Below are 19,514 nucleotides of genomic sequence, written 5' to 3' on the forward strand. Positions count from 1 at the left end.
GTCTCAAAATGTTCCTCTGGAAACCACTGGGCTGAGAAGATGGGCTCTCCCCGGGTCAGACAAGCCCTGATCTAACAGCAGCTTCATGCCAGTGGGAGACTGAACATACAAACATCGGTCAGACGATATATAAAAACAGAACTCTGACCCACAACGTGCAGCAGTCTTGTCTTAATTTGCTCTGACTGCTGTAAGAAAATACCGTGACAGGGCGTCTAATAAGCCACAGACCTTTATTTCTCACAGTTCTGGAAGATGGAATCCAAGATCAAGGCACCAACAGATTTGGTGTCTGGTGAGGGCCTGCTTCCTGGTTTACAGACAATCATCTTCTTGCTGTGTCCTTACCTGATAGAAGGGGCAAAGGAGCTCTCTGGGGTCTCTCTTATAAAGGCACTAATCCCATTGATGAGGGCTCCGCCCTCCTGACCTAATCAACCTTCCAAAGGTCCCACCTCGCAGGGGCTAGGTTTCAGCACGTGAATTTTAGGGGCACGCATTCAGTCTATAGTAAACCTGTCCAGGAAACCAAAATACCCTCTACATTAACCAGCCCAGGAAGCCAGCCTGCTGCCAGTCAGACTTGTGGGACAACAGGCTGCTATCTCTAGCGACAGTCCAGGACACTCCACTTCTAGTCAGCTGCTCCAGTTCCCCAGACCCGCAACCTCCATCAGGGCACAGATGAAACCTTCTCTTTTTCCACAAGGAAGTTCCCGCACCCCACTGATTGTCTCTGAATTGCTGCCAAGGGATGGTGGCCATCTCCCTTGCTGCCGAGAGCTGTGAATAAACACCCTCTGCTTGCTCTCATTTGGGTTGTTTCCACTGACGTCCACGTTGGAAAGAGAATAGGGGGTGTTGTGGGGAAGAAGCTGCCTCTGGGAGGATGCATGCTCTGTGCTGTAACCTGGACCATTTGGGTCCATGTGTCCTTCCGAGCAAGTGGCATGGTGTCGCAGCCAGTAGTAGAAGCTCATAAGGGACCAGCAGCCTCCCCGCTGGGCCTCCAACAAGCTGCACAGATGATGCTGGACCATAGTCCACACTCTCTCTGCCTCAGATTCTCAACAGTGACCCAAGGGTCTCCAGCCCTGTTGCAGGTTTAACAGTCTTTCCAGTTCTTCAAAACTTTGCTTCTGCAGTACCTGCGCCCACACCCACACCTGTACCCGATATTCTCGGCAAAGACGTGAGTCTGAATCTGATCACCGTTAGTTCTCTACTTTTGCTGCACGTTAATGTTGGGGAAATATAGTGCACACCAAAATCTGCTCCCAACCCAGAAAACCTCTCCATAAAGAGAGAAGAGAAAAAAAAATTTTTTTTTTGTTATTGAATGAGCATTCAAGCAGAACATGATGCTGATCACAAGCAACAGCTAAAGGGACTTCAGAGCTGGAAGGGAACCTCATCCTTTTCTATGGCTAAGTGGATACAACCTATTACTTTCATGTCTTTACAGTAATGTTGCTAATTTTCTCCTACAATTATGATCAAAGGTGATTTGAAGTCAGATGGCAAGTTAGGCCCATCTCCTCCCAGGCCTCTGGGAAATGATTACATTTCAGACATGCTCCCGGGTCCTTGAATCATTCCTGATATGTGAGATGGGCCAAGAGGCTTATTTAGCCCGTAAAAAGATTTACACACATTTGAAAAGGACAGAGAAAGAAATGTTTTAAAAATTCTGTGATTCTATTTTCTAAATTGAAAGAAATCGTCAGCCCAGAATCACCTTACATGCAGAGGAGGTTCAGGAACTTCCAGGGAATTCGAATTAGCAACCAGTATTCCCTCATTCAACAAGCTGCCTGGCCCCCATCCCCATTCACTGCCGTGGCACACACAGGGCAGAACCTTGAACCATCAGACTCCATCCTAGAGACGTTAAAGAAACAAGAAACACACCTCAGCCAGCCACGCCTGAGCGGGGAGAGCAGAGCTGCGGGAGCTGTGGGAGACCTGGGGCCTCCTACGGACCAGCGACCCCCTTCATCTTCCCCAAAGGGGTGCCTGACCCCTGCTGCCTCTTCCATCCTCACGTCCCTGCCAACACGGGATCCGCCCCCTGCCTCCCCACTGGTCTTCGCCCCCACCACGGACAAGGCTCCCATCCCCATCTACCTCTTCCCCTCCCCTCTTGGCTACCAAACCCCCCGCCCTGCTCCCTCTCCCTCCCCACCCCCACCTCTGTGCTGGCTCCTTGCGCATCAGGAGGATCCTGCCTCCATCCCCAGGCTGCTGACAACCTCTCGCCAAGGTAAACCTCCCCGCCCCGCACCCTGATAACGGGCCCCGCCCCTCGACCCCCAGCTCCTGCTGACGCCACAAAGCCCCACAGCCCTGGCGCCCTTGCATCCCCGCCGGGATGGTCTCCATCGCGCAAACGCAGGCTTTCCTGGGCCGCGTTTGCAGGCGTGGCTGGGGGCTCCAGGCGAGGTGCAGCGTGAGTACCAGCCCCTTGAGGGAGCAGGCAGGTGGTCACCCTGTGGGCGCTGAGGCTCAGGTTGGGACCCCGTGCACCCCCTGCCCTTAGTAGACTGGCCTTCCCAGCTTTCAAGGTGGTTGTAACTTGGGAGGAGCCAACTATTTTAGACCTACATTTACAGAGGAACATTCTGGGGTCAAAGGAGGCCCATCCACCGTCATTGACCCAGAGCCCTTGGATAGCTTCCCCCAAAACCTGAGCCGGAGCTGGAGCCCCAGCCCACCAGACTGCCCTACTCTCACCCAGCTTCTGTTGGGTGGGCAGCAGTTGGGCCTAAGGGCAGCTGAGAGCAGAGGGAGAGATTGACCCCAAAGGCTCTTCACAGAGACAGCTCCAGACAAAGTGAACCAATGTCAGGGACTCGTGAATCTGCGGCATCCAGCCGCCATCGTTTCAGATTGTACAAAAGGGAACCTGGATGGTGCTTGTAATTCAGAAATGATGTTTTCAAATCCAGTCTCTAACTCAGCCCTAACAACTACCCAGTGAAGTGCACAGGGGAAGATTTGGATCTCCACTGGATAAGGTCATGGGTATTCCAACCCCAGAATGTGTGTGTGTATGTGTGTTTGTGTGTTCAAGTGTGCACATGTGTGTAGGTGCCTCTGCATGTGCTTTTGTGTATGTGTGCTCGTGTGTGAACATGTGTGCATACATGTGTATGTGCGTTTGTGTGCAGTATGTGTTTGTGTGCCTGTATGTGTGTTTGTGTGCATGGGTGCATGCAGTAGCCCTCCTTTGTCTTTTCTGCACAGCACCTCATCAAGGAAAACCAGAGTTGGATGGTATTTAGAGGGGTAGAAACAGATTTTATTCAGGACTATTGAAATTGAAAGAAAGAGATCAGCATAGAACCTGGGATTCTATATAGAACCCCATGTGAAGCTCAGTTCTGAATACAGCATGGGCCAGTGGGGATGTATAGTCAAGGAGTAGGGTGGGGGTAAGTTATGGGAAATTACTAAGAGGACACATCTTAGTAGTGGGGGTGGGGGTGTGTGTCTGGTTAAACCCACCTAGTGGGATTCTTCCTAAACTCAAACAATGCAGAGACAAACATGGAAGCCCAAGGCCTGATTGGAAAGTTCAGGGAGGCTGAGCTAGAGTTTGGTTAAAGAGAGAACTTTCGTCAACCCGGCTCCCTAATGGAAGAGAGAGTGTTGTTCCTCTTAAACTCCTTTTTTCCTTTGTTCTGCGGGTGTTCTGTTAAAGGAAACATGATGCTTGTTAAAACGGTACGCAAGATGTTATTTAAGACTATTGCAATTGCAGAGGGAGATGGGGGGTCATCTCTGGTTGTAGCCAAGACAGCTGGGGATCTGTAGCCAAGGAGCAGGGTGATGGGGTTCAGTGATGGAAAATCACTAAGAGGCGCCATGAGGAGGGGGCTTCTTGCTAAACTGGCCTAACAGGATTCTTACTCAAGGAGGGTCAAGGACATGTATTCATTAAAGGTGGGAATGAGGAACTAGATCAGATATTATGGTGGGAGTACTGTAAAATTCTCGCTAAAACTGGGTGGGGCCAGCTAAAGACAGGCCTACAGCTCAGGGGAAGCTGACTGGGGTTTGATGAAGGAGAGGGTCTTTGTCAGCTTCCAGGGAGGCATTTGTGCCTCTTATTGAAGATAAGTCAGGGTACCCTAACAATCCCGTGTTCAGACTCCATCTGCAAAAGGATGCTGAGAGAGTACTATGGAGAGCCCAGACAGAGCTCCAGACAGAGGATGTGGCAGGACACTCCGTTCCTTCCCCAGGAGCCATGGATGCTGTGGAACTTGCCAGAAAATTGTAGGAGGAGGCCACTTGCTCCATCTGTCTCGACTACTTCACAGACCCCGTGATGACCACCTGCGGTCACAATTTCTGCCGAGAGTGCATCCGACTGACCTGGGAGAAGGCCAAAGGCCAGAAAAGGAGGAGAAAGTGTAAGGGCCCCTTTCCCTGCCCTGAGTGCCGCAAGCTATCCCCCCAGAGGAACCTGCGGCCCAACTGTCTGCTGACCAAGGTGGCCGAGATGGCGCGGCGGCACCCCAGCCTACAGAGCAGGGACCTGTGCCAGGTGCACCAGGAGCTGCTCAAACTCTTTTGTGAGGACGACCAGAGTCCCATCTGCGTCATCTGCAGGGAGTCCCAGGAACACCGGCCCCACAGGGTGGTCCCTATTGAGGAGGTTGTGCAGGAATACAAGGTGGGCCTGGGCTGGGGGCCAGGGCAGGGAGGCCCAAGTGTCCCCACACTCCCACGACAAAACAGGCTGGTGGCCAGGCCATCGTGGTGTCACCTCTGATTATGCAGGAGTCCAGAATGACAAAGTCCCCACCTGGGCCTGTCCACATTCCCTGGTCCTTGTGCAGCCATCTGTGTGGGGAGGCCAGGCAACCCTCTGTTAGGCAAGGGGAGGGGAGCCTTTCTCCTCCATCTACCTGAGGCTCTTTGGCTGGGGGCCCATAAATTAGATTGAGCAAAGACAAATCAAAGAGAAAGGCAAACCGTTTACTAACACATGTGTGTGATGCGAGTCACTTGGGAGAAACTGCAGCGACAGTAAAAAAAGGGTCAGTTAGAACTTGGGCTTATCTAGAATCTTAACAAAGAATAATACACTTGGAGAAAAGCAACAAGACAAAGGCAAAGGTTTCAGCCTCCCAAGGGTGGCAGACTATGGGGAAAGTGTCTCAGTCTGCTTGGGCTGCTGTAACAGAACACCACAGACTGGGTGGCTTACAAGCAGAAATTTATTGCTCACAGTTGGAGGCTGGAAGCCCAAGATCAGGGCACCAGCACAGTCAGGTGAGAGCCCCTTCCTGGTTCATACATGGTCAACTTCTCACTGTGTCCTCACATGGAAGAAGGGGCGAGGGAGCTCTCTGGGGTCACTTTTATAATGGCACTAATCTCATTCATGTGGGTTCCACCCTCATGACCTCATCACCTCCCAAAGGCCCCACATCTACCATCACATTGTGGGTTAAGGCTTCAATATATGAATTTGGTGGGGAGGGACACAAACATTCAGAGCATAGCAGAAAGTAAATATATAGGGGGAAACCAAAGGAAGATAAGGGTTATTAGTGCAGGTCCATCTTAACACCAACCTTCCATCTACTTCATGGGCATAAAACATCCCCAGCAAGGTGCTTTTGCTCAGGTAATGGGAGCCCCTGGAAGGCATCTTTCTGCATCTGTTGATTCTCAGTTGCCTCCTGTTCAAAATAGTCCTCATGCCAAAGGGGCAGATTTTGGGGTGGCATATTTCCATCCCCTGCACCCATTAGGATGGTCTTTGGGGTGGATGCATCTTCAGAGGGCACCATCTAGATGTGGGGCATGCAGGGGGCCCACTGACTCCAAATTCCATGGTTTGGGTGCCCCACAGTTGAAGTTGGAGGAAAACATGGGATACCTGCGAGAGGAAATGATGAAGACCGGGAAGTTGCAAGCCAAGTAGGAACAGACCTTGGCCGAATGGCAGGTAGGTGCTGGGGACCACGCTCAGCAGCTGAGCAGGGTGGGGAAGTCCCAGCCAGGCCCCAGAGCACCCACAGGGTCTCCTGAACCTGTGGAACCCCTTGAGGTGGGAATCACTGTCCTGTGTGGATGTGAACATGGGACCCCAGAAAGGCAATGATTTCCCAGGTCACAGAATTCCTGCCAAACCAGGACTGAGAACAGTGCCCTCAGCACAGACTGGCCACTTCAGAGATGCAGGGAGCAAGGGCACACGGATGCTTGGAAGTTGCCACTTGGGGCTCAGATTAAAATTATGCTACAGTGACAGTGCAGGGGGCCTCTGTGTGGCCCCTGGCTTCTATCCCTGCCAGGTTTGCTGGTTTTCTGTGGGTCACTGGGATTCAGATGTGCCATCGTCCCCAGAGCAGCGCTTCCAAGCTGGTGGGTTTGGTTGGTGGGTGGGGTCTGAAAGCAGGCACTTGGGGTGGTGGGGCCCTGAGCGGTACCTCACCTAGGACCCCCACCACTACCACCACAGGAGAAGGTGAAGGAGCGGAGTGAGCGCATCGTGGTTGAGTTTGAGAAGATGGGCCTCCTCCTGATGGAGGAGAAGCAGCGCCTCCTCCAGGCCCTGAAGGAGGAGGAGGAGGAAACAGTGGCAAAGCTGCAGAAGAGCATGGCCTCACTGGACCAGCAGTCACTCCTTGAAGATGCTGCTAAAGCAGCTGGAGGACAGGAATGAGCGCACACCACTCCAGATGCTGCAGGTGAGGTGGGCACACCTGTTCACCTGGCTGGGGGTGGGGGGTGGGGGCATGAGCTCTGGCTCAGGTGTGGTTAGGGTGGGCTGACCTGTGGCAACAGATTCAGGCCAACGGGAAAGGCTCTGTCTCAGTCAGCTCAGGCTGCATAACAAATACCACAGACCGGGTGGTTTAAACAACAGACATTTATTGTTCATGTTCCTGGAGGCTGGAAGTCTGAGCTCAAGTGGGCAGAGCCGGTTTCTCCTGAGGCTTCTCTCCTTGGCTTATAGAGAGCCATCTTCTCCCTGTGTCCTCACATGGTCATCCCTCTGTGTCTGTGCCCTGATAGCTTCTTCTTATAAGGACATCATCAGATTGGATTACAGCCCACCTTAATGACCTGATATTATCTTAGTCACATCTTTAAGACCCTATCTCCAAATACAGTCACATGCTGAGGTACTGGGGGTTAGGGCTGCACAACAGATGAATTTGGGGGAGGGGCCAATTCAGTCTATGACAGGCTCCAATCCTAGAGACCTGTGTTCATTCCCTTCATAGCCTAGGGATGTGGCCTGAGGGCAGCTGTTGTCCACAGTGATGCAGGGCACAGACACACTGGCCCAGACAGGCACCCGTGACTTCTCAGGCAAGAGCAAGTCACATGATCACACCTGCCAGCTATGGAAGTGGGGAGAAGGTGCAGCTGGCCTGCCAGGGATAGGCCTGCACACCGAGGCCCTGGAAGGGGCAATTATGTTGGCCAAAAAGTGGGTAACTGGCTCATCAAGTGTGCAGTGATGGAATCCATAGCAAAAAAATACATTTCACACTGTGAGCCATTATACGCACATTCACAGGAACGTGTTTACACAAGTGAAGCAAATGCCACACGCAGGTTATCTATATCTCCCAGTGTGCCTGGGTCAATCCAGTTTTATGCCTGTTATCTTGGCACCCTGTGGGTTTTGTTCCCAATAAGTGTCCTGGTGTAGACAAGACTATACACTCGCTCTACCTTTGGGGGAATACTTTGTCTTCTATCAAAGAGCAAGCTGTTTGCAACCCACTAAACTGACTCCTGACCCACTCAAGGCCCAAGGCCCACAGGGTGAAAACACCATTTGGTCTCCGATGCCTCCATGGTCCATCATGAGCAGGACAGCTTCCCTGTGTCCTCATTCATTGTGATGGGTAGCAGGAGGCTTGGGTAAGTCAGATACCTTACTGTGTACAGCCAAAAGACAGGGTTACACTCTGGAAACTGCAAACAGGGCCATGGGAAAACATTATAAAGCCCTTCTAGCCCTACTGGCCAAATGTCGACACAGGGTGTTCGGGAACTCCACAGATCTCTAATGAGACCTTGCCAGTCTCTCTTCCTCCTTCCGTGCCTTTTGAAGGATGTGAAGGACCTCCTGGGCAGGTACGTAGCCACCTGCGGTGGAGGAGGTGATGGGTGCAGGGAGGACTGCGAGTGGGGCCAGAGGGGACAGTGAGACCTGTGTCCACTGGAGGAAGAACAGCCTGGGTGTGCAGTACCCAGAGGCTACCCCCACCATGCTGAAGACCGTCTGTAGGGTGCCGGGGCAGATAGAGGTGCTCAAGAGTTTCCAAGGTAAGTAGTGGGGGCCCAGGTGCTCTTGGCAGTGCCCCACCCTGCTCCTAGCCACTCAAGACAAGGGCCACCAATGGGGGGGAGGTCTCAACCACACTGCCCAATGCCCAAATGGTTCCCCAGCCCCATCTCCTTGGCACCACCAATATCCACAGTTGGGGTATGGGATCATGTAGCAACTCCAGGTTCACAGCTGAACTTAGCCAAAGGGAGGCCTGGGTGGGGGTTAGGATGAATGGGGGACTATTTGGCCCCTGCTAGGGCCTCACCCTCCCCACCCTGACCCTGAAAGTTTCCCCTCTCCCCTCCACCCCGGGCCTGTCTCCAGAGAATGTGGTGCCCAATCCCTCCACGGCATACCCCTACCTCCTCTTATATGAGAGCCACCAGAGGCGCTACCTGAGCACCCCGATGGATGGCACACCCCGTGGCAAGGACAGGTTCCTAGCCTACCCCTGTGCAGTGGGCCAAGAGACCTTCTCCTCAGGGAGGCACTACTGGGAGGTGGGCATGAACCTCACTGCTGATGCACTGTGGGCCCTGGGCGTGTGCAGGGACAACGTGAGCCGGAGCGGCAGGGTCCCCAAGTGCCCAGAAAATGGGTTCTGGGTGGTGCAGCTATGCAAGGGAAAGAGGTATGCACCTGCCACGTCTGCCCTGACCCCCGTCACGCTGACTGAGCCGCCAGCCACATGGGCATCTTCCTGGATTTCGAGGCCGGAGAGGTGTCCTTCTACAACGTGAACAATGGGTCCCACCTGCATACCTACTCCCAGCCCGCCTTCTCTGGCCCCCTGCAACCCTTCTTCTGCCTTGGGGCCCCCAAATCGGGCCAGATGGTCATCTCTACAGTGACCCTATGGATGAAGTGATAGCGGCGCAAGGAGGGGGAGCCTGGGCAGCCCTGGTTTCTCCAGAAGGTGATGTGGTCCAGCTCAGCAAGGCCCACCTGCCCAGCTTATCTCGCATGAGGCATCTGAGAGCCACTGGCTGTGCAGGGTGGTTTCACAAAGCGGAAATGTAATCATGATTAAAGCAGTTAAACATTAAGAGGCTATATTTACAGATGCTTCATAGAGAAGAAAACTTCCATAGTGGTTCAGTTTCTAAAAACATATGTACCAGGCACAGCGTGGTGCAGTGTTCTTTAGCCACGTCCCTCAATCTCCACTTGAGATGTTGCCATTCATTGGCTCCTCCATGGTTCAGGTTTTTATATGTAGAGCCAAGGCCTCAAGTATCTACCTTCTTTGTCCTCCACAAATTCCACATTTGGGTCCTTCACGGGGAAAATGAAAAAGTGAAGAGATTTTTCAAGCTGAAATCCTAAAAGCCTCAGAGCTCCCCACCTCCATCCCTTCTACCCAGGGAAGTTGCAGGGGCAAAATTCAAAGACTGAGGATCAGAAAGGGTCTTTTCTTTTCACTCCCTCTCCACCGCCCACCCCACCACCTCCCCCTGAGCCCCGCCGTTGCAGACGCATTAACAGCCAGGTAACAGTTGCCAGAAACCTAGAATTCTGGTCAATGTACTCGTACCCCAACAAGGCCAAAGTCCCTGCGGGCCAAGCCCCTCACCCAGTAAGTTCTGACCGTTCCCAGCCCGGGGACGCGCGAAGACAACCAGGAGCGCACGGGGAACGATTTGGGGCCCACGACACAGCCTCAGCTTCCCCTTGTCCTCGCGGGCTCTGCGCTTCGCGGAGAGCCCAGTGACCGTGCGGGGCACCCCGCTGGCCCCGGCCCCTGCACCCCACCTTTCCCCAGGCCCGACCGAGAGGCCAGGCGGTGCAACACCGCAACAGCCCAGAGGCAGCAGCGCAGGCGGCGGCGGCAACGCAAGATCCCCGGGTGAGCAGCCTCCAATTCTGTCCGGCCCGCGGGCCGCGTGACAGGGCACGGCCAATCCGGAGCTAAAGTGGGTTGTTCCAAAGGGGGGGGTGGGGGGGGGAAAAACAAAAAAAAAAAACCCAGCTGCTTCCTGCTTCCGCCCCCACTTCGACTCCTCTTCCTGCCCGCGTAAGGTATTCCTAGGCCCTACGTTCCCGGAGCCTCTGCAGTCCCGGAGCAGTATATTCCGCAGCCCAGGAGGCGCGCAGCCTTGGACCCCGGAGCCCCTGCGCTCCGAAGCTCCCCGAGTCCCCCGGTGCCCTGCAACTCGCGTCCCCGGAGACCCCGCGTCCTTGCGCGCTCCCCATAGTCCCGGCAGCGGCCGGCCACCGCCCGACCCGGCGGACCACACTGCCCTCCTCCGTTACACCGGTGCCATGGCCGCCCCGGACCTGTCCACCAACCTCCAAGAGGAGGCCACCTGCGCCATCTGCCTCGACTACTTTACGGATCCGGTGATGACCGACTGCGGCCACAACTTCTGCCGCGAGTGCATCCGGCGCTGCTGGGGCCAGCCCGAGGGCCCGTACGCGTGCCCCGAGTGCCGCGAGCTGTCCCCGCAGAGGAACCTGCGACCCAACCGACCGCTCGCCAAGATGGCCGAGATGGCGCGGCGCCTGCACCCTCCGTCTCCCGTCCCACAGGGCGTGTGCGCCGCGCACCGCGAGCCACTGGCCGCCTTCTGCGGCGAAGAGCTGCGCCTGCTCTGCGCGGCCTGCGAGCGCTCGGGGGAGCACTGGGCGCACCGAGTGCGTCCACTGCAGGACGCGGCCGACGATCTCAAGGTGTGGGCAGGTCCAGGCGGAGCACGGCCTAGCAGGGGGTCGCTGCGGGTTGGGGGGGGCGTGGCTTGGGCCTGGGGGGTTGGGGGCCCCAGCCAGGCCCAGGTTGTGGGCTCGGGTCCCAACCTGGTCCGGGTCTCGGGGGTGTGTAGGGGGCTGCAGCCTGTTCCAAACCGGCACCCTAGAGGGACTGGGGCACCGCCCACCAGTGAGGCGCTGGCCTGGGGACCAGGTCGTGGGGAGGGGGCGTGCTTTCTGAAGTCTAGGTCCCACAGAACCGGTGGGAGGGCTGTCTGGGGCGGGGACTGGGCAGGTTTGACTGACCGTTGGCAGGGATGGAGCCGGGAGAGGAGAAAGTGGGAAGGGAACCTCAGAGGTGGCTGGTCCCAGGTGGACGTGCACGGATGAGGACTCTGAGCCCTCAGAGGGTTGTGGGCAGGGCAGGGCAGACCAGGGCCTTGGGGCCGACGCCAGTGCTGAAGTTCTGGTGAGAAGAGATGGGAAGGCAGCCAGGAAGCCGCTGCAGAGCCCCAGGCAGGGATCAATGCGGGGACAGAGCCATTGCCCTGGGAGGCGGACGCCAGGGCCCACCAGGCTTTCCCAGTAGGATACTCTGCCAGCTGACAAGCCAGGGCTCAGCCCTGCTTTGAGCCCAGGCTGAGATGCCTTGTTTCTCTGTTCTGGAAATGCATTTCCTTAAAATCCAAACGGACACCAGCACTCCCCTCTCTGCTAAGAGCCTCAGGGCAAACACTTACCTGGCTCACCTGGCCAGCTGCCTACTACATTCCTGCAGGTGGGTTTGCTTCTGAAACCCAAGATATTAGGTACATGGGTGGCATCTTTCAAACTTTTTGACTGTGGTTTGCATTTTGCTTTATGGCCAGTAGTGTCTCTATTGAGGTGCATCAAGTACATGCTTTAGTCAACGTTAGAATCAGTACTCTGTCACTATCATAGAGCAAGCCTCTGGGACAACAGAATAAACCTATACCTGATCCACATCACTGGGCTTGTCCTGACACAATTCCTGTGGTTTTCTTCTCATTTTGAGGTATACAGGAACACCCCCTCCTTACATCAGTCTAGCAGATTTGCCCTTCTGTCACTGAGTACCCCGATCAGGATGTGGAAGGTGACCAAAAGAGCAGAGAATGACCAGCAGCTCTCTAGAGGCCTCTCCCAGCTGACCTGATAAAGTCTCATGTGGTAGCACTTAATCCTGTCTATCATAGGGGAGGAAAAGCGTTTTCCTCTACCGTGTCATGTTCTGTAACTGGATACAGAAGGATCTGATACAAATGTGCGCATCCTGTGGCTCGTTCCAGTTGGAAGAAAGAAGGTGGTGATGCAGTGGGAAGTTGGGTTGTGGGAAGGTTGCCCTGAGATTAGGGAGGGGTGGGAACAACAGAAGAAAGGATATTCAGGCAAGGGGAAGTAGCTGGTTAGGGCAGTGGTGGCATGTTAAAGTGACAAAAGAGATCAACAGGTGAAGGGACATATACTTTTAATAGTCTTTTAAATTGTACATGGCACAAGGGTTTCACAGAAAAGTGAAAAACTCAAGTGGTTAGACTCGGGCTTATAGTCCATTTTAACAAAGGATGATAAATTGTGGAAAAGCAACTAGACAAGCAACTAGAAAGGGGATTTGGGCTTCTAGGGCCAATAAATTGTGGGAAAGGAACAAGGAAGTATATTGAGGGGAACTAATGGAACATCGGGGTTATTTGAGTAAGGTTTGTTCAGATAGACTCATCTCAGTGTCAACAACTTCTCTCTGGGTGGTGAGCGTTCCCCTTCCTGGTACCGGGTAGGAATCTTTCTCATGGAAAATTTATGCCCTGCGTTTCGGGAGAAGGGAGGAGAGCAGAGAGCTCTTCCTGCATCTGCTGTTTCTCAGTCACCTCAGCTCTAAATAACCTTGATGCCATAGTGGCAAGTGTTGAGATGGCATGACCCTTCACTGTATTGGTGCTTACTTTGTCTTAATACTGGAGAAATGCCCCAGCAAACTGCTCTTACTTGCCATCAGTGGGCTGTGGCTGATTTGCACAGCCTGGGAGTGCTGGCTCTATAAAGTGCAACCTCCCAGGGCCCTGGTGCATCTAGAACATGGATGGAGAGAATAGTGGAATCCCCACCGGCACTGCTGTCATTCTTGTGATGGTCCTTCAGATCCTTCTGCATCTCGGGCCTCCTGGCTTTCCCAGGTGCCAAGTGTGTCGTAAACAGGGTTGAAGTGTGCGTTGAAGTAAATGTTAGGCATAGGCCTGAAATCAGGACCAAGGAGCCGGATACAAATGTGCCCATCCTGTGGCTCGTTCCAGTTGGAAGAAAGAAGGTGGTGATGCAGTGGGAAGCTGCGTTGTGGGAAGGTTGCCCTGAGATTAGGGAGGGGTGGGAACAACAGAAGAAAGGATATTCAGGCGAGGGGAAGTAGCTGGTTAGGGCAGTGGTGGGAGGGCCACGCCGGTTAGAGGGCATCTCCTGGCAAATTTGAGTTTGCTCCACCTGTCATGTCCCAGGCCCAGTTTTCCACGACTAGTCCCTGCCAGCTGAGTTCAGGCTTAGCTGGGGTTGGGCAGGTGGGAGCAGGTATAAGGCCCAGCCTGGAGGCCTGGCCTGGCCGGGGTCACTCTGGGCTCACCTCCCTGTAGGGCAAGCTGGAGAAATCCCTGGAGCATCTGCGGAAGCAAATGGAGGATGCACTGCTGTTCCAGGCCCAGGCGGAGGAGACCTGCTCCTTGTGGCAGGCAGGTGGCCAGGCACCCAGTGTGGGTGGGGGCAGGGGGCATGAGGGCCGCCACCGCAGGACGCCACTGTTCACATTCAGCCTCGTGCTTCTGGGCAGCACCCCTGCCCCAGACCCCATGTATAACCCACCTCAGGGTGGGTGTGGGGGTCAGGGAGGACCAGGCATGGGGGGCCCTGGGTGTATTGGTTTGCGGATCAGGGAGGGATGGGTATGAGGGCCCAAGTGGTGGGTTTGGGGTCAGGAAGGGATGGATGTGGGGGACCCCGGATTGGGGGTTAGGGTGGCTCCAGGTCCTAGGCCCTCAGCTGTCCTCCCTGACCCCCACAGAAGATGGTGGAGACCCAGCGGCAGAATGTGCTGACGGAGTTTGAGAGGCTGCGCCGTCTGCTTGTGGAGGAGGAGCAGCGGCTGCTGCAGAGGCTGGAGGAGGAAGAGCTGGAGGTGCTGCCCCCCTTGCGGGAGAGCGCGGCCCGGCTCGGACAGCAGAGCGCCCAGCTGGCCGAGCTCATCACTGAGCTGGAGGGGCGCTGCCAGCTACCAGCACTGGGGCTGCTGCAGGTGAGCTGGCACCCATTCCTGGGGGTGGGCATGTGGGGGGGTCTCAAGGGAAGGCCAGGCATGGGAATGGAGAGCAGGAAAGTGGAGGAAGCATTGTGCAAAGCAGGCTGACTGACTGGTGCTTGCCTGGACCTCTCAGGTCCTCACCAGCTGGTCTCCTTCCTGTGAAACACAGGGAGTGGACACCACTGCTGAACTGCACCAACTGCTGTTAGCGCTTGTCTTGGAGCCCTAATGGGGACGGGCCAGTGGGTCACCACCCAGCTCTCTGAAGGTTTGGGCCCACTGGGCTGAGAGAAAAAGCCAACAGGTCTCCCATAGGGATTCCCGCATGGGCCCAGTGCTACCCCTGAGAATCTGCTCAGCTCCTGGCCCCTGCAATTTGTGCCCGCAGGTGGGAGCAAGGACGCTGCATGTGCAGCCCAGGGGGCTTCCTGTGGGAGGTGACCCTCCTTGGGGCCTCAGAGCTGAGTGGACTTTCAGGGACCAGTAGGAGGCTCCCAGTTGCCATCCTGGGGCTAAAATTTAGTCCTTTGGCTTTTGCTGAGCCATCAGGTGATCTTAAGCCTGGGAAGCAGGAAGAATCCCAGACAAGTGTGTGGCAGGGATTGAGGGAAGTCAGCAGAAGTGGGCTATGCTCAGTAAAGTGGTGGGAGGGCTAGGCAGGCAGCTAGGAGGTGAGAGGGGGCAGCCCTCAAGGATGAGTGAATGTTGCTGGAGAAGCTGCAGGAAGCAGAGGTTCTAGAAGGAGGACTGGTTGGCCCAGGAAGTGAGATAAGAACCACGGGATTATGTAAAATGCAGTTTGGGGTCTCAGCTGAGATGTCCCAGTGTGGGAGTGGTCTCAGCTGGCCTGGCTGCATTTCATGCCCTTCACCTGGGGGATGCGTGCTGACGCAGTGTGTGTCTCTCCCACAGGATATCAGGGACACCCTGCGCAGGTAGGAGCTTCGGACTCTCCCCAGGGAAGGTGGGCAGGGTTCAAGGTGGGCCCACTGCAGGGGTGACACCTCCACTGCCCCTCCAGAGTCCAGGACGTGAAGCTACAGCCTCCTGAGGTGGTGCCCATGGAGATGAGGACGGTGTGCAGGGTCCCAGGGCTGGTGGAGGCCTTGCGGAGGTTCCGAGGTGAGTGTTGCGCAGAGGCCGGGGGGATCCCACGCGCTGTCTCCAGTCCAGAGGAAGTGCCAGTCCTGAGCTTTTGCTGGTGGGCTGGGGTCTGTGGTAGGAACAACACGCAGGCTCCCAGTTCATGGATGAGAAACTAGGAGGGATCAGGGCCACTGGGCAGAAGATAGCAGCTAAGGGAAGGCCAGGTCCAAGCTTTTCACTGATGCATTTAGGAAAAATAGAGGTGGGACCACCCTCCTAGGGTCATTCAGGTGCCAGAGCACCCGTGTGGACCCCAGGCTTGTGGAGTCTGGGATGAAAGCTGCCCTAGAACACACACACACTTCTCTCTGGGGACTAAAAGAATGGACACGGAAAGCACTCAGGGTTTCCTTCTGTGCTCTAAAGGGGCATGAATCACAAGGAAGCATGGACTGCTTTCTAGAACGTTCCAAGATACAACGAGAAGTGGTTAGGGAATCTCTTCGAGTGAGAAGGGGCGTGGTCAGTTTATGGGCAGTCACAGACTGCAAGGTTGTATGGGTCTGGGGCAGACAGCTTCGAGGGTTGACCACTGTTCTGTCTGCAGGGGACATGACCCTGGATCCTGACACCGCCAACCCGGAGCTGGTACTGTCAGAGGACAGGAGGAGCGTGCGGCGGGGGGACCTGCGGCAGGCCCTGCCCGACAGCCCTGAGCGGTTCGACCCCGGGCCTTGTGTGCTGGGCCGGGAGCCCTTGACCTCGGGCCGCCACTACTGGGAGGTGGAGGTCGGGGAGCGGGCCAGCTGGGCCCTGGGCGTCTGCAGAGAGAACGCCAACCGCAAGGAGAAGGGCGAGCTGTTTGCTGGTAACGGGTTCTGGATCCTGGTGTTCCTGGGGAGCTACTACAACTCCTCCGAGCGGGCTTTTGCCCCTCTCCGAGACCCACCCCGGCGCGTGGGCATCTTTCTGGACTACGAGGCTGGACATCTGTCCTTCTACAGTGCCAACGATGGGTCGCTCTTGTATACCTTTCCTGAGACGCCCTTCTCGGGGACCCTGCGGGCCCTCTTCTCACCTCTGTCCAGCAGCCCAACCCCTATGACCATCTGCAGGCCGAAAGGTGGGCCTGGGGACATGCTGGCTCCCCAGTGAGCAGGCCTCTCATAGCCTCTTGTCCCGCCTTCCGAGTCTTCGAGACACTTGAAAAACCTGAGAAGAGGGTGCTTGTCCTCTGAGCTATGGAAAACACTCGTAATGCCACTGGGATACGTGTAGCAAACTGAACTCTGTCACTGCCACTCCCAGGAAGCCATGTGTGAGTGTGTGCAGGCTGGGCTGTCCTCCTTCGGGGGACTCTCCAAGGTCATCAGGTGCTGAGACCCCGTTCACCAGTGCACCACACACAGTCCTTCGCAGAGCCCTGAGCCTAGGGCCCTGGTAGCTCTGGTTCCAGGAGCCTCACCAGCCGGCCCCACCCAGCCTCAGTCTGGGGTGAGACACCAGGGCCTGCAGAACTCTCAGCTGCAGCCTGGGCACCCCCCCAAACCCTGGGGCCACACCTCGAGAAAGCTGCTGTCTTGTGAGACTGCTGGCCAAGAGGTGGCTCCAGGCCCACCAGCCTGTCTTGGGGTCTGGTCCAAACTGGTGGGGGGGGAAGGGTGGGTCTGGATGTAGTTGCCTCAGATTAACTGGGGTGCAGCAGAGTCCTCAGGTGACAGGTGATGTGGGAAAGGCCACAGGGAGGGAACTGGGAGCAAGTCACTGAATAAAGTGGTTGATTAACTAGGACACACGGATGCCCTCAAATCCCCCTGAACGTGGCCCACTCAGGGCTTCTGGAAAAAGCTCCTTCCCTGGTTCCCAGTGCAGAGGTTCAGTTCTGGGAGGGCCGAGGGCCTGGAGGTGAGTGTGAGGCTCAGAAATGACACCTCACTGTTTCCATCTGAGCGGCACTGAGAACAGCAAGCTGGCGTTGCCCTCTCAAATGCCTCTTCAGTGGCCCGTGGGGTGGTCCCTGAACTCAGAACCCAGAGTCTCACTCCTGCCTGGGGGAGGGGGTGAGGCCACAGAGAGCCCTGGCTTACAAAGTCCAGGGTTCGTTTTTGCTTTAAGTTTTGACGCTGCTTCACCCTTCTCAAGAAGGTGTGATGCAGCGTCTCTGCACCCCTAGATTTTTATTAATTGTAAGGACCATTCTCACAGTAAATAAACTAACAGTTGTCTGTAGTCCCCTTATCTTTTAGGTTGGGGGGTGGGGAAATCCTCCAGAGGGCCCACCCTCTGGGAGGGGATACAGAAACAAGATGCTCACTGGTAAAGTCGGGGATGCAGCTGCTGCCCACACAAGCACAGCAACTCCCAGGTATGGTTTCCATGTTCTTTGGCTCAACACGTGTGTTCATTTCATGCAGCTACTGTGGGCAGTTTTTTCCTTTTTTTCAGATAACCTGATAAACATTTCCCATGTTCCACTGTGTTCAATAGCCAGTACTTTTTCATTTACTTGATTATTTACTCATTCTCCCATTCTTGGGCTTTTTTGTTATTGTTACTATGTATACACCACTTTTGAATATCTTGAACAACAGATCCTTCAAATTATGTACACAGGGGGAAGTATTTTCTCAATTGAGTCAGGGGTCTGGCCATGTTTTTGGCTGGGGAATTATTTCCATATGATTTCCCAAGGAACGGGGCCCACTGCTTCACTTCCTGTTGAGAATCTGAGCGTAGTGTTTGCTTGCTGCCTGTAGCAAGATTTGGACTTTAAGGTTTGGGACTTCCACAATGGCCACTGGAAACGTAGCCTGTGGGACAGCCTCGTGGGTTTAATAAATGAGCACACTACTGCCCCGAGGACACCAAGACGCCTCTGGCTGTGGCTTTAGAACAAAGCTGGACACGAATGTAAGGGAGGAAAAATCATATTCCCTCAACCCTTCTGAGTTCTTGGCTGAGACCCCGTAATAAAGCTAAACAAGAGAAAAACAAAGACGTTTATTGACACGTATACCTCAGGTATGCATAGGAGAAACCCCAGGAAAATGAATAACAGAGCAGCAGCTTAGATCTCTGGCTTAGATGGCATCTTCAACAAGGAACAATGTTTATGGAGAAATGACAGGGAAAGCAGTTTTAGGCTTCCAAGGTCGTAAAGTGAGCAGGTAAACTAATGGTACCTAATGCTAGTTAGTAAGGTTTGTTATATGTAGATCCTACCCCACCACCACCCCCCCACCCCAGCCCCATGCCATCTCCAAACTGATAAGATTAGAATTGTCTCCAAATCTTTCCTGTGGAGAGCGGACAGGACTACCTCTGTAAATGTGTGTCCTGCTTTTAGTTAGGTGGGGAAAGGCAGGGAGCTTGTATTTGCTTCTCAACCACCTCCGGCTCAAAATAATTGTTACCAAACCAAACTTGGGTCTGCTCGACCATGCGTAGTAAATCCAATCCACTAACACCGGTTGTGGTGAAGGAAAATGCAGCATTTATTGTAAAGGCGCCAATACAAGGAGGACATGTGGCTTTAAAACCCCAAACTCCCCCTGAAGGGTTTCAGCAAGGCATATTTAAAGGCCAGGTGAGGGAGGGGGGAATCTCAGGGTATGTGATCAGCTCCTGCACAATTCTCTGATTGGTTGATGGTGAGGTAACAGGGTGGTTAACATTATCAACTTTAGGCTCCAGTAGGTCTGGGGGCCCATGATCATCAAGTAGTTAATTTCTTCCATTTGGTGGTGGTTTTAGCATTTGTAAAACCACTCAGGAAATGTGCATCAGATATCAGAGGATATGGGGGAAGGGTCTGTCCCAGGAAAGCCTCGTAGGGTCCTGCTTGGTTACATAACCTTTATGCCAAATGAGATGTTTCGGGGTGACATGCTGCTACCGTCCACCAGTCGAGAGAAAAAAAATGAGCTTCAGTGATACCTGTTGGCAAATAGACTGATTTTCAGCTTTACAAATATTACTCCTGCTGACTTCTGCATCCCCAGGGTACCACCCAGTGTTCTAGGTTCAGAGAGACCACAATGAACATGCAAGCTCCTGCACGTGCACTGATACCTTTGTGAGTGACGGGTAACAATCTATGACATATCTATCCTACAGTGGGTGAGCCCC

General features: G+C 54.6%; 2 protein-coding genes across 5 annotated transcripts; both read left to right on the forward strand.

Annotated features, from left to right (window-relative positions):
• Nucleotides 1-4,252: 4,252 nt before the first annotated feature.
• Nucleotides 4,253-9,179, forward strand: TRIM17 (tripartite motif containing 17). The gene is given in 8 exon segments (XM_068534682.1): nucleotides 4,253-4,681; nucleotides 5,870-5,965; nucleotides 6,482-6,639; nucleotides 6,641-6,710; nucleotides 8,093-8,115; nucleotides 8,207-8,307; nucleotides 8,636-8,992; nucleotides 8,995-9,179. Coding segments are annotated over 8 exon segments (1,419 nt in total).
• Nucleotides 9,180-10,312: 1,133 nt separating this feature from the next.
• Nucleotides 10,313-17,616, forward strand: TRIM11 (tripartite motif containing 11). Of its 4 annotated transcripts, none has more exons than XM_068536560.1 (6): nucleotides 10,313-10,981; nucleotides 13,639-13,734; nucleotides 14,064-14,294; nucleotides 15,213-15,235; nucleotides 15,322-15,422; nucleotides 15,994-17,616. In XM_068536560.1, exons 1-6 carry the CDS (start codon nucleotides 10,574-10,576, stop codon nucleotides 16,539-16,541), a joined length of 1,407 nt encoding a protein of 468 aa, XP_068392661.1. In that variant the 5' UTR covers nucleotides 10,313-10,573; the 3' UTR covers nucleotides 16,542-17,616. The 4 variants fall into 4 exon arrangements, with proteins under 4 accessions (XP_068392661.1, XP_068392662.1, XP_068392663.1 ...); XM_068536561.1 differs by having other exon boundaries at nucleotides 14,067-14,294; XM_068536562.1 differs by lacking the exon at nucleotides 13,639-13,734.
• Nucleotides 17,617-19,514: the final 1,898 nt, after the last annotated feature.

This window comes from Eschrichtius robustus, chromosome 2 (assembly GCF_028021215.1).
Source record: "Eschrichtius robustus isolate mEscRob2 chromosome 2, mEscRob2.pri, whole genome shotgun sequence".
Classification (NCBI taxonomy): Eukaryota; Metazoa; Chordata; class Mammalia; order Artiodactyla; family Eschrichtiidae; genus Eschrichtius; species Eschrichtius robustus.